Source organism: Solenopsis invicta, chromosome 4, assembly GCF_016802725.1.
Source record: "Solenopsis invicta isolate M01_SB chromosome 4, UNIL_Sinv_3.0, whole genome shotgun sequence".
Lineage (NCBI taxonomy): Eukaryota > Metazoa > Arthropoda > Insecta > Hymenoptera > Formicidae > Solenopsis > Solenopsis invicta.
The window spans coordinates 26,697,154-26,709,821 of NC_052667.1; the positions used below are offsets into that span (position 1 = coordinate 26,697,154).

General features: G+C 32.0%; 3 protein-coding genes and 1 long non-coding RNA gene across 6 annotated transcripts in view; 2 read left to right on the top strand and 2 right to left on the bottom strand.

Annotated features, from left to right (window-relative positions):
- Positions 1-2,632: 2,632 nt before the first annotated feature.
- On the bottom strand, positions 2,633-3,935 carry LOC120357476. The gene is made up of 3 exons (XR_005574489.1): positions 3,423-3,935; positions 3,006-3,059; positions 2,633-2,695 (listed from the first exon to the last, which is right to left on the bottom strand). It is a non-coding gene; the product is annotated as an uncharacterized LOC120357476 (long non-coding RNA).
- Positions 3,936-5,190: 1,255 nt separating this feature from the next.
- On the top strand, positions 5,191-6,531 carry LOC105196319 (cytochrome c oxidase assembly protein COX11, mitochondrial). The gene is made up of 3 exons (XM_011162205.3): positions 5,191-5,666; positions 5,807-6,130; positions 6,298-6,531. Exons 1-3 carry the CDS (start codon positions 5,463-5,465, stop codon positions 6,454-6,456), a joined length of 687 nt encoding a protein of 228 aa, XP_011160507.1. The 5' UTR covers positions 5,191-5,462; the 3' UTR covers positions 6,457-6,531.
- LOC105196320 (tektin-3) overlaps positions 6,162-12,668 on the bottom strand; it is a 157,360-nt gene continuing 150,853 nt past the window's right edge. Inside the window, exons 1-9 of one of the 3 annotated variants that reach the window (XM_039447903.1) lie at positions 10,331-10,648; positions 8,676-8,821; positions 8,199-8,441; positions 7,883-8,115; positions 7,680-7,789; positions 7,451-7,599; positions 7,158-7,380; positions 6,942-7,096; positions 6,162-6,871 (exon numbers count right to left, since the gene is read on the bottom strand). In XM_039447903.1, the coding sequence (XP_039303837.1) occupies positions 6,661-6,871; positions 6,942-7,096; positions 7,158-7,380; positions 7,451-7,599; positions 7,680-7,789; positions 7,883-8,115; positions 8,199-8,441; positions 8,676-8,821; positions 10,331-10,375 (1,515 nt within the window). In that variant the 5' untranslated portion in view covers positions 10,376-10,648 and the 3' untranslated portion in view covers positions 6,162-6,660. Of the gene's footprint in view, positions 6,872-6,941; positions 7,097-7,157; positions 7,381-7,450; positions 7,600-7,679; positions 7,790-7,882; positions 8,116-8,198; positions 8,442-8,675; positions 8,822-9,769; positions 9,967-10,330; positions 10,649-12,668 lie in introns of those variants that run through there. The other 2 variants (XM_011162206.3, XM_039447901.1) reach the window with 2 other exon arrangements.
- Positions 9,211-12,054, top strand: LOC105196321 (cytosolic Fe-S cluster assembly factor NUBP1 homolog). The gene is made up of 7 exons (XM_011162207.3): positions 9,211-9,362; positions 9,811-10,052; positions 10,648-10,749; positions 10,834-10,924; positions 11,294-11,559; positions 11,634-11,820; positions 11,900-12,054. The coding sequence occupies exons 1-7, from the start codon at positions 9,332-9,334 to the stop codon at positions 11,953-11,955; spliced, it is 975 nt and encodes a 324-aa protein (XP_011160509.1). The 5' UTR covers positions 9,211-9,331; the 3' UTR covers positions 11,956-12,054.

The following is a 12,668-nucleotide window of genomic DNA, read 5'->3' on the forward strand; positions in this document are numbered from 1 at the left end:
CATGTCTTTTTGAAAACGCCAAGGGTTTTGCGGAACATATAACACAGATGTAAATGAAGAGTAGCTTCGGGATTATATTGTATTTTCGATGTTCGTAACGCGTGTGATTGTTCAACTTGTGCCAAAAGGGGACCGTAGTAATTTATAGCGGGTATTATACAGTGTTGTATACACAGAAAAAAAATAGTATCAAATCAACAATTCATTATTTCATATATAAGCAAGAATATAGAATTTTCTTGGAAGAAATTTATAATCTTAAACAGACATAATTTGTTTACAAGATTATAAATTCTTCTAAAAAGATTTTATATTCTTGCTTATATATGAAACAATGAATTGTTGATTTGATATTGATTTTTTTTCTGTGCAGTGTCCAGATACTTGGATGCGAATGCTCATCGTAACAGTCACGTTTAGAAAAAAATGTCTGACACAACGAGCTGCATGACATGCATCCGTAAATTTATTTATTAATATTTACCATACTGAGTGTACATAAAAACGAACGGCCATAATGAAATCCGTCTCTACTTTTGGGAGAAAAACTCCCGCGTAATAATGAAATGTGGAGAGATTGTAGGGCCCATTTATAAACTCATTATAAAGAAACAAAGTTCATGGAAATGATTGTAAAATAATCCGTTTCTATTCTTTGCATATAAACCAGAAGATTCTACTAACTTTAATTTAATTTAAAGAAATTTGTCTTTCAAATAGTTTACATTATTAAATATTATTTATTTTTTAAGTTTTTTTGTTTTATAATTGTTGAGTATTACTTTTATTTTTGGCATTGTATTTTATAATAATTTTTAGACAACAAGCAGTTTATTTATATTTGTTTTTACTTTGTATTTCTCTGAAGTATACATGTATAAAAGAAACAAAAATTATATCGTTGTGCTTTTCCATAAATTTTGTATTCTGGGCCAGATTAATCAACGCAGAAAGTACATATTAAAAAACGATTGCAAATACCTCTTGATCGTGCCAAATATACGCTCTAATGCTCTAGTCCTTACGTTTGAGATTTCGAGTATTATAGTTTTTCAATAAAATAAGTGAGATACGCGATATATACGTGTAACGCGTTTATAATAATCCTAGACTTATCTAGCTTTTAATTAGATATTCCGGATGATTAAATAATTATATGCTTTGTGTGATTGCATAGTGGCCAAATATACCTCGATGTTTAATTTACCAAAAATCAAGAAAACAATCATTCAAAGAAGCTTTAATTAAAACCACAGAAAGGCAATATTCTTAAGCAAAAGTTTAAATGCTTTTTTTTATTAAAAATGATATTTGTGCTATGCGTATAGTATATGATTATTCCATAAAATAATATTAAGCCAAAAGAAAATATTTATCGTAAAACTTTATGTGATGCATCCCATAAATTATATGTTGAATTATATTTTATTATGAACTAAAATTGCAATATGCGCGATTATAATTCTTTTCTTTACAGAATGTATAATGTATAATATAACAATCGTTATCCCTTAACTGTATTCTTGATATTTGCAATTTTTTACGTGTATAATTATAAATTATTATATCTCTTAACTTTTAATTTGCTGATGTATAACAAGACAAGTTTCGATTTTTATGAATAAATTTTTATGAATAATGAATATGGGATAAGATTGGTACGATTTATTAAACTTTACAATGCAAACTTTACGCTTATTACTTGTTTTAATAATATAAAATTATTTTTAAATTTATTTTTTGAGAGAAATAGTTATACTGTTTAAGGATAACGATTCGTGATTTTCTAAGAGAATCAATTATTATAGCAAATTTAATTTATATTGCATCTCTACAATATAATGTTTGTAGTTTTTTAAAATTCAGTTGAAGCAAAAGAGAAAATATCTTTTATATTCATGTTACACACACATAATTAATTTATATACAAATATTGCATGTAACTTACGAATTACATCTGAATTGTTCACAAGTATTAAACCATATAAAAATGCATTAATATCTTTCTAATTGAAATTTTACGTATACTTGTAATTAAAGACAATTTTTTAGATCCAACAAAATGATAAACATTGCAAATTATTTTAATTTTATTTCATAAATTATAATTGGTATGCAATAATGTCAATTTAAATTTTTTGATACTTTTCCTGTTAAGCAGTGATACAAAGTTAATATTTACGTATCTCTCGTAAATATCACTCAAACTTATAAAAAAATTTTTCTCCGCCAAGTAAATTGATTTTTGTTCTAATGCACCAATGATTTTGCAAAACAGCTCACGTAAGAACATTATTATACTTAAATGATTGCTGTGAAAATATAAAAATCTTAGCAAATAATATAATATTTTAGTTACGCATTATAAATATTTCTTATGAAAATGTTATAAAATACAGCAAGCAAATAATATACAGAAATATGTAGCGACAGATATAATAAGTGAGTTACATGTAATATATTATTTCTTGATTTGACGTAGTTGTGCAAGAGAAGAAATTAATCTTCTTTCATAAATTATGCGTTTAAAAAATTAAGAAACAAATCATTTCAAGAAACTTTAATTAAACCATAGGAATAGAAATTAAAAATTGAACGGATCTCTCGCACAATTACGATCGATTTATCTTACTTGTTATCGAGAAATGCTGATTGACGAAGTCGCTGGTGCAACGGGAACGAGAAAGCTCGTGCGCTGCAAAATGCGAAAAAAATTACAAATCGATTTCACGAAAAACATGTACGAAATAAATTTACTTTTTATGAACAATGAACTACTTTTATCAATTCGCTACCCTCGAATCCTTCCACGACCAGTCGGATTTCTCCAGGCACATCCAGGTTAGTATTCGCGCATTTTTTATTTATACATAAATATTTTTTGCTCGGACAAGTTTTGCAAAATACGCGATCGAACGAATCGTCAGTACAAACATCGAATCTATTACGCGACTATTAGATAATGTTATATGTGAAATAAACGTAATATTAAAATATTCATTTACCAATTGGATGAGTCATGACGCCACTCGTTCCGCAGTCGGTCCATTTGCCGCGTTCTGTAAATGAAACAGAAATCGAATCAAAATGGCGAACCGGCGTTGATCGTTTCCCGCTCGCACGGGATCAACTTTACGGCAGGATCGACGACGTCGCGCTCGCGCTACGTATTCCGCTTATGATTTCGGTTAAAATTCGGCGTATTGATGTTATGGATAGATATCTGCGCGTGATATCACTTACAATATACGATAAAATGCTCATCGTGTTGTCAATTGTACGCGCGCTGACGGATCTTACGGGGATATATTAATGATTAATTTGGCCGATCAATATTTACGATCATCGATATACGAGCATCGCGTCCCAATATTTAGATCGGCAATAAACATTAACGCGAGGCCAACGTAGGTTTCCATTACCTGTTAAACAAATTACGATGCCGCTCGTTTTGGTTCCAATACGCGCGTCGCCGCGCCGTGCGTCCACCGCGTTCCGCAACTGAAACGATAATGACGTCAAGACGGCGAGAAACGGCTACGTTCCGCGTGCGGTTAACTTCACGCAGCAAGGTTGACACCGCGCTCGCGATGCATTCCGCTCTTAACTTCGCATTTATAAAAATATGAAATATTATTTTCTTTAAATTATGTTCATTATTTTAAATTATTGAATTCCCTGGCGGAATACATTCTATAAAATTTTATGACAAATTTAAACAATACTAGAACTGGAACACTTTTGTTAATTTTAATAATTAAATACATTTCTCTCACGACAAAATAAATGATAATTTTTTCATTCCAATTTTAGCAGTTTTGATTCTTGTAGCATGTCTTAAATTTGTGTAGAATTTTATAGAATTTTTTCCGCCAGGGTTAAAAAAACTTTTTAATATTTATACCATTTTTTTGGACCGAGTGTATGTAACCTGCTTGCACTGTACCTGTTGCATACAAACGTTGCACTGCAGTCCATGATTACAGCATACTTGTTCTATATAGCCCTTTTGAGTTAAAGTATCATACGTACGTCAAATCATACTTACATTACACCGAAGCCACAGAAATACGTACATTAGAAAGAATAAAATTCGCCACCATCAGCCACGAAAACTTTGAAATATATTACACTGCTGAGTGTTGCGTTAATGGGCGACAGTGCAGGTAGTACAGCCAAGAAAACTCGAATTATCGAGTTTCGTATCGATTGGCGCTATCGCAGCTGGGTCAAGCTAGGTAGTATGAACATAGACTTAAGTCCGTATTAGACTACGCATTGAAGATTGAGATTGAAGATTAAAGATTGAAATTTGACCAATCAAAACAAGGAAATTTTAACTCCTTTTATTTTGATTGGCCAAAGCTCAATCTTTAATCTTCAATCTTCAATTTTCAATGCGTAGTCTGATACGGGCTTAACTTAGGGCCAACGCCGATTAACGTAACTGAGAGTTAAGTGTCAACCGTGATTGGTCAATTTTGCTTAACGACAAATACGATTGAAATTCCGATAGAAAAATCCACCGATTAAGTTAATTGCATTGGTGCAAGTGTCCCTAAGGTAGCCGGAACCTTTTTATTGGGTTAGCTGAGATTAGCGGTAAAGGGGGACTACCAGCACTTCGGCAGTATTCGGGTTTACATAATGCTGGGATGCCAGAAAAACGTGACTACGCGGAGCTATATTCAAAACTATACTGACACCAATATTTTAAGTTTAATACTTCAAACCATTTATTTTTTCGATTAATATCTTTTGGTAATCTAAAAATTACGAATTATTTAAATACCTTATTATTATTATTTAAATACGTATAAACATAATTTTGTTATTAAATAATAAATTTCTTGCTAACTTAAAAAATTAACCAATAGATATATTCTAGTTACAAATAAAATGAAAAGTTTCCCATTTCTTTTTCATTTTCTCGCTGCTTCTAATTTTTTCTGTTGCAGTTATTTCGATCACTGCACCCAGATACGATGCAATAACTTATTGTAAAATATTCAAAAAAGCACAAAAATGTATAATCACAAAATAATCACAAAATGCAACGAAGCTGTATGTACGCAGTTTGAAGTGACAGCTAAGAGCCGATTGATTCCGAACAATTCCGAATCAAACCGATGTGCTGGTAGGCCCTCCTTACCGCTAATCTCAGCGCCCTCCTGTTATGCGATAAAAGCTCCGTCTACCGGTCTAGTCTATTGAGTATGGAGCAGTATGGAGCCTCGCATGGTGTATGTAATATGGTTGTTGCGTTCCAATGAAAATTCTATCAGGACTTTGTAATATCGATCGGACACGCATGCATCACTGGAACAAATGTTCTCAGTTTCCCATTATTTATCATGGTCTCAAGAAGAGTTTAATTTTAAACAGCGCAATACATAAAAATTTAGTTGCGTTTAGGTTAAGTTCCTTTGACAGAACAGTAGTAGAGAAATTCGAATAAAAAGATGTACCTTAACGTCTGTCGACTGTTGACACGCACCTGCGTGAGGCAGATACACACCAGCGTATCGAGGAATTTAATGAAAGATCATTCTGACAATGTCTTTCGAAAGAAATTGCGTTCCACCGCCTTTTATTGGGCCGGAGTCGGTGTTCTGGTAGTGGGATTGAGTTACTCCGCAGTGCCTTTGTACAGAATGTTCTGCCAGGTCGGTTCTTTAAGACTATTATATTTTAACTTGAGCTCAGTCTCATCCTACTTTAATAAATTTAATATCATTTATATGACAATGTCAGTATCAGTACATGTGTTTCTTTTCTTCATTGGATTTTCCTTTTTGTTACACAGTCGTATAGTTACGGTGGAACGGTATCGGCTGGTCACGATGCTAGTAAAGTGTCCACAATGACGCCTATTAAAAATAGGAAGCTCAAAATAAAGTTTAATGCCGATGTGGCAACATCGATGCAATGGAATTTCAAGCCGCAGCAAAGGGAAATTACTATTATTCCTGGAGAGACGGCCTTAGCGTTTTACACGGCTACAAATCCGACCGATCACCAGGTCGTAGGAATATCAACGTATAATGTTTTACCTTTTGAAGTAGGGCAATACTTCAATAAAATTCAATGCTTCTGTTTTGAGGAACAGATGCTCAATCCACATGAGCAAGTGAGTTTGTCAACATAAGATAATATGACAGTTTTTTGTATATTTAGCAATAATTAATTTTATTTTCCTTGTATCAGTTTTTATTCTAACAACAAAAATTCTAAATTGTATAATCTCTATGATTAAGTTAGGCAGTGTGGAATAAGTTATTATTCTTGTATATTAAGGTTGACATGCCTGTGTTCTTCTACATTGATCCGGAATTCATGGAGGATCCAAAGATGGAGTTTGTTGATGAAATAATTTTGTCCTACACATTTTTCGAAGCCAAACCTGGATTTAATTTGCCTGTACCAAGCTACGCTAGAAGTCATTCAACAAAGTAACGCGTAATCGTTTTTAATAGTTATTAGAATTGTACAAACAAATAAATATTTAATATATATATTTTTTCAAATGCCCTTCGAATTGTGGAAATAACACATAGCCTAAATTCCTTTAGGAGTGCATTCCAAATGACACAAGATTGCATTGATCCTCATAAATGGCAGTATTCGTATATAGAGCGCGTATTAACAGAGAATATACCTTTAAAATCTAAACAATGCGTTAACAGGATACGCGCGCCTAAGACCACAAACTTTCTCTCTATCGATGTATATTGCATCAATTTTAAGGGCGAGATCGTGTTCAAGCATAGTTCGAGTTCGTAGCAATTTCTGATGTTGATTCTCGAGTTCTTTCAACGACTTGTGCATTCGTTCGAGCTGATGATTTATTTCTTCAATTTCTTTCTGAAGGCTGAAAATAATGAACAGTATTTTCAAACAATGATTCATCTGTACTGCTGGAAAATTATAAAGTTGTGTACCTTGCGTAAGGGTAATCGCGACATAATTCTATATCAGGACGATGCATCCTCGCCTCCATCCTCGTATGCGCGACTTTAGTGGCGTAACTCTTGTCTGCAATAGCTTTACGCATTAACTCCAAATTTTTTTCAACGCCGAATATTTCCTGTTGCACCTATAATAAGTTTCACGAGTCACGTTTAATTCGAAAAGATCACGCTTGTAACGTTTTATACCTTTTGCAAATGCTGTTGGAGCTTGTTCTTAGCCTCGAGTAATTCGGAGGATCTATGTGTTAAAGCATTGTTGGTATTGCTCCAAGTATTCCACATTTCTTGAGCGACTTTATTGACAAGACTTTCAGCAGTGGTGCGTAATTGGCAGGACTTGTTTCGTTCGGTTTGGGATCTCTGCACTATCCTATTCACCGCGTCCGCCCAGGTTTCTTGCTCTGAAACGCTAACAAGATAACAGTAAACACATAACAGTTATTAAAAATTGTAGAAATACTATATGATTATACAACTACCATGGATCATATTTTTCAATCCCAGAATAATATTGTAATCCATGAGTAGTATTGTTCAATTGATGACAAATAGTGTCTATGCCTAGAGCACTTTCCTTATTCTTTAAATCTAACTCTAGTTGATTCTGCGAAGCTCTGCAGTTTCGTAACTACAAATAGAATAGCATGAATTGTTTAATTGCAATTTAGCAATGAGGAATTCTATCATACAAATTAAGATACACTTTACCTGATCCTTGCATTTATCCAAGCAGGCTTCCAGTTTCTTTTGATTTGTTCGCAAGTTTTCTACTTCTCGTAGTAAACATTTTTCCGACTCGTCATGCACTAATTCTGTACCTAAAAAAAAAACATAGGATTATTATTAATATTACACAATAATCGCGAAATTTAAAGTATACTTTAAAAATATTTTTGAAGTATTCTGCAGACCTTTTCTAGCTTCTCTGTGATACAGGCATTCCTCTGCAATATGTAAAGGTCCTTCGATATCTCGTACTGCCTTTTCTAAGGTACTTCGGCAATCGTGGAGCCTATCGATTTCATGAAGCATCCTCTCCAGTTCCGCCGCCACTTCATTACGCCAGAAAGTAATGTCGTTTATCCGCTCGCCAAGTCTTCGGCTAGTATCGTACTGACCATGTTGTATCTTCTCTTCAGCATCTCTAAAAAAATATTTTGACTGTAACATCAGTTCTATTTTGGCTGTAACATAATTTTAAAATTATTCTCAAGAAGCTGTTGACACCTGATAATCCTCAAAGCATCGTTTCGCATCCTCTCAGAATAATGTCTTTGCGAATCCGCCTCATTGTAATATCTCACTTGTTTCTGAAACCATTCATGCGGCGTGTATCTCGTGTAAAGGGCGGCTTGCGACGCATGAATGGGATTGCGTTGATAGCCGGTGATTAGATTCGGAAATTTCAATGGTCGTGTACTCATTTTATTACTTGCATCCAGTGCGTAATTCGATATCGACTTTGTAGCTCTGCAAAAGAATGATATTATACACATGCATATCTGCGTGCTGGGTACTTATACAAGACTGAGAATCTAGAACCGGCAGAAATATGGTGTACAGAACAATATCAGTTTGTTAAATCAATATCATTCTATAAAAAGTTCAAAGAACGACGCGACTCTCTATAGTTGTTGTCAAAAGGATGACAATAAAGCAAGTGAATTATAGCTAATTCTAAGAAAGAACATTAAATATACTTACAAGGGGATAACTTCTGTATTCTCGAATCCGACATTCGGTCTCCATGGTAGTAAATGATGTGTACGAGTATAGTCACCTATACGGATTGGAAGTATTGGTTCCATGTAAGACATTGAACCACTGGCTGTACTCCATGGCTGCAATTGCTACAAATAAAAATGTACAGCTATAAAAAATAATTATTTTTTTTATTTTTTTTTTTTCTAATAATTTTATATATATTTCACATCATAAACTTATTTAACGTAATTTTCCTAAAATTATTTTTGTGACAGAAAAGTAATATTTTATTGAAACCCCCAAAAATAACTACATGTCAATTATTATTTGTTCCACTAAATAAGTCTACAATTTATACAAATATAATTATTGCAAGAAAGGAGACATATATTATGCATCAAACATTATTTGTGATAAGAAAAATTTATTAAAAATTATAATTCAATATAGGTAAGTTTTATAAAAAAAGTTGAATTATTTCTTTAATCATTACAGTAAATAAATTCTCTTGAAAGAAAAAATATAATAGTAGGACATAACAGCAAAAATGTAGTATAAAATTCTAGAAAAAATATAGAAATTTTTTATATTTTTTATATTCTTACATATATCAGAAATGTGTCAGAAAAAAAATTAATGATTCAACACAATTCAACATGGCAGATGTACCGAGTGAAGCTCCTGAACGTGAGTGTATACACAATTTGATTTTAATCGGTATTACAATTATAAATTGAACTAATTAAAGCTATGTAAACTTGATATTCATCACAATTACATAATCATTGATATATCATTTGAATTATAACACGGTTACCCTACGATGAATGTCAGAATTAAAAGTTAGGTTAGAACAGCACATATATTTAACTTTGGTACCTTTCTTTATATTATTTAGGAAATATATAATCTTTATTTAAGAAGTGCTGGCTAAACAGTTTATAACTATAATAATGAAATAAATTGTCATTTTTACTGTATTAATATTACCATGTGTGAATCATCATTTCTCTTTTTCTGCCAATCATTTTTACTATATATATATATATATATATATATATATATATATACTATATATATATATATATATTTACAAAGTGCTAGGAATGTGCTAAGAAACTCGTGAAATTTTCAGACTGTCCTGGGACCCAAAGTGAAAGTGCTGGCAAAGCATCAGCCTGTGCAGGATGTCCCAATCAGTCACTATGCTCGTCCGGAGCCACCAAGCAGCCAGATCCTTACATTGCGCTTGTGAAAGAGAAACTATCCTCAGTGCGGAATAAGCTGCTAGTGTTATCAGGCAAGGGAGGAGTAGGCAAGAGTACCATAACGTCGTTACTATCCAGGTGTCTTGCAGGAAATAATCCTGACAGAAATGTAAGCATGTTAATAACCATAAAAGTAAACAGAAAATCAAATGTGTGCGCTTGATACAAATTTTGTTTGAAAGAAATACTTGATTTCTTAACATTTTATATCTAATTTCTCTTATGTTATGGTCTAAGCAGTTTATATTGTGCTAATGTAAATGCTAACAAATTTTATTGTCATATATTTATATTATACTAATATAAATGCTATCATATATTTTACTATTACACAAGTAACTTCACACTTACGCAAAGTTAAAAAGCAAGTTAATATTAGTAACTTACTCTTCTGCCCATTCCAAGTACATCCATGTGATTTTCAATGTACATGTTGTCATAGCAAATGCTCAGCAGCTAGTTTGCAGGAAATAACCTCAGTCAGAGAATATCTATAGTCAACTAATAGCCTATGTATGTCGTATCAACCTGTACCAGGTCTTTATTGATTACCAAACTTTTAGTGTTCTCATTTTCTTTTAGTATTCCAAATAAAGATAAATAAAAATGCACAAGCGCTAAGGATATTTTAATTAATTTCTCTGTTATATATATATTGAAATTTGATCATTTATATTTAAATCTTGTCCGTTTGTCTTATTTAGGTAGGAGTACTGGATATTGACATTTGTGGACCGTCACAGCCAAGAGTACTAGGAGCACTTGGTGAACAAGTTCATCAAAGTGGATCAGGATGGTCCCCTGTAGTAAGTAAACTCTTTGAAGCAGAATTATTATGATGATGATAAAAAAGCTATTATATAACATTGTATATTTTTATTTTATTCCAGTATATTGAGGATAACTTGTCACTGATGTCAATTGGATTTTTGCTCAGTAGTCCAAGTGATGCAGTTATATGGAGAGGACCAAAAAAGAATGGTATTACATACATGATTCTATCTTTCTTTGTTACATTATTTGTATGATTATTTATATGATTTGTAATAATTAATATTAGAGCCACGACCATGATTCGTATATAATACAATTTAAGAAAAATACATAGCCATTCACAGCAAGATCTTAGTGCTGAAATATTTTTTGTATAATTTTACATGCAGTTTTTAAGTCTTTTGAACTATATGCTGTTACTTTCGATTTTAAACACAGCTCTTAAATTGAATCAGAAAAGTAACAGAATTAAATTAACAATCTAATATTACTAATTCTAACTAGCATTTTTAAGATTGATTTATCTTTTATTGTAATATACAAATTATGTATAAATTTTTATCTACATATATTCAGGTATGATCGCACAGTTTCTGTCAGAAGTCGACTGGGGTAGCTTAGATTATCTCATTCTGGATACACCACCCGGCACGTCAGACGAACATCTGTCAGCTACGTCGTATCTCAAGAGTGCCGGCATAACGGGTGCCATAATTGTCACGACACCGCCACAAGTCGCGCTTTTAGATGTCAGAAAGGAGATAGACTTCTGCAGAAAAGTGAACATTCCGATCTTGGGTGTAATTGAGAATATGAGTATCTTTGTATGTCCTAAATGCAAGGTAAAGGCGACTGTTTGAATAACATGAAAGAAAAAGATCGAAGAATATAATTAACGAGACATCTTTGTACACAGAATACCGCAGAAATATTCCCTCCTTCGACAGGCGGCGCACGGGCGATGTCAAACGAACTAAATGTAGAATTCTTAGGTTCGATACCTTTAGATCCATTGCTGGCTAGATGTTGCGACGAGGGTAAAAATTTTCTAACAGAAATGCCAGATTCGCCAACCGTTACTGCTTTAAATGAGATTTGCAAGAGTGAGATTTTAATATATTTTGTAAGAAAATATCTAACTATTTATCATAAATATGAGTTACAAAAAAAATTTGTTTTCAGGTATTGTTCGAAAATGCGAAGAAGAAAAAGAGAATTATCCTGATAATTCCCATTAATAACGCAAAATATTTTGTATAAATCTCTTGTAAAATTTATATGTAAATTATGTTTTGCTGATTAAATCTAGAATAAAAATTTATTTTGTTCAAATGCAACTTTCTACTTTAAAACTTCGCACTTTGTTACTTTAGTTAACGCAATAGGTTTGAGAATAGGTAATAAAAAAATGTTAACCTACTTATATAATGAAAAGAAAGAGTAATAGGAGAAGAATTTTGATAGTTACAATGACAAATTTTAATGAAATATTGATAATAAATATATATCAAATTTATTCTGACTTAGCTGAACAAAATGATCTTTTAATAAATTTTATCTGAAAAATTCAAACAAATAGCACCGCTGAAACTAATCAAATTGCAAAAAAGCATTTTTCTACAACTCGTTTTTGTAAGAAAAAAAATCTATGGTTTTTTTTTCATTTTACTTTTTTAATATTCCCTAGTAGTCTTTCGTCGGTGTCCTGGTAAAAATATTTTTTTTAAATTCTTCACATGATTTTTTTAGAATTTTTATACCAATTTTAGAGTTTTTAAAATTTTATATGTAATTTTATAATTTGTTGAAAAATTTCTTGGATTTTTTATATAAATTGGGACTCAAATTTTTTTATACAATTGGATTTTTCATCAATTTTTCTACGAGTAAAATATAAAATGTTCTTAAAAATAGTGAAATATTATGAGAATTTTTTTCACCAAGGATGAAA

Excerpts from the sequence above, each read along its gene's own strand:
- LOC105196319 (XM_011162205.3), top strand. The coding sequence starts at position 5,463 with ATGTACCTTAACGTCTGTCGACTGTTGACACGCACCTGCGTGAGGCAG. Across the intron at positions 5,667-5,806 it reads TGTACAGAATGTTCTGCCAG|TCGTATAGTTACGGTGGAAC; the intron begins GTCGGTTCTTTA and ends TTTGTTACACAG. Across the intron at positions 6,131-6,297 it reads TGCTCAATCCACATGAGCAA|GTTGACATGCCTGTGTTCTT; the intron begins GTGAGTTTGTCA and ends TTGTATATTAAG.
- LOC105196321 (XM_011162207.3), top strand. The coding sequence starts at position 9,332 with ATGGCAGATGTACCGAGTGAAGCTCCTGAAC. Across the intron at positions 9,363-9,810 it reads ACCGAGTGAAGCTCCTGAAC|ACTGTCCTGGGACCCAAAGT; the intron begins GTGAGTGTATAC and ends TGAAATTTTCAG. Across the intron at positions 10,053-10,647 it reads GAAATAATCCTGACAGAAAT|GTAGGAGTACTGGATATTGA; the intron begins GTAAGCATGTTA and ends TGTCTTATTTAG.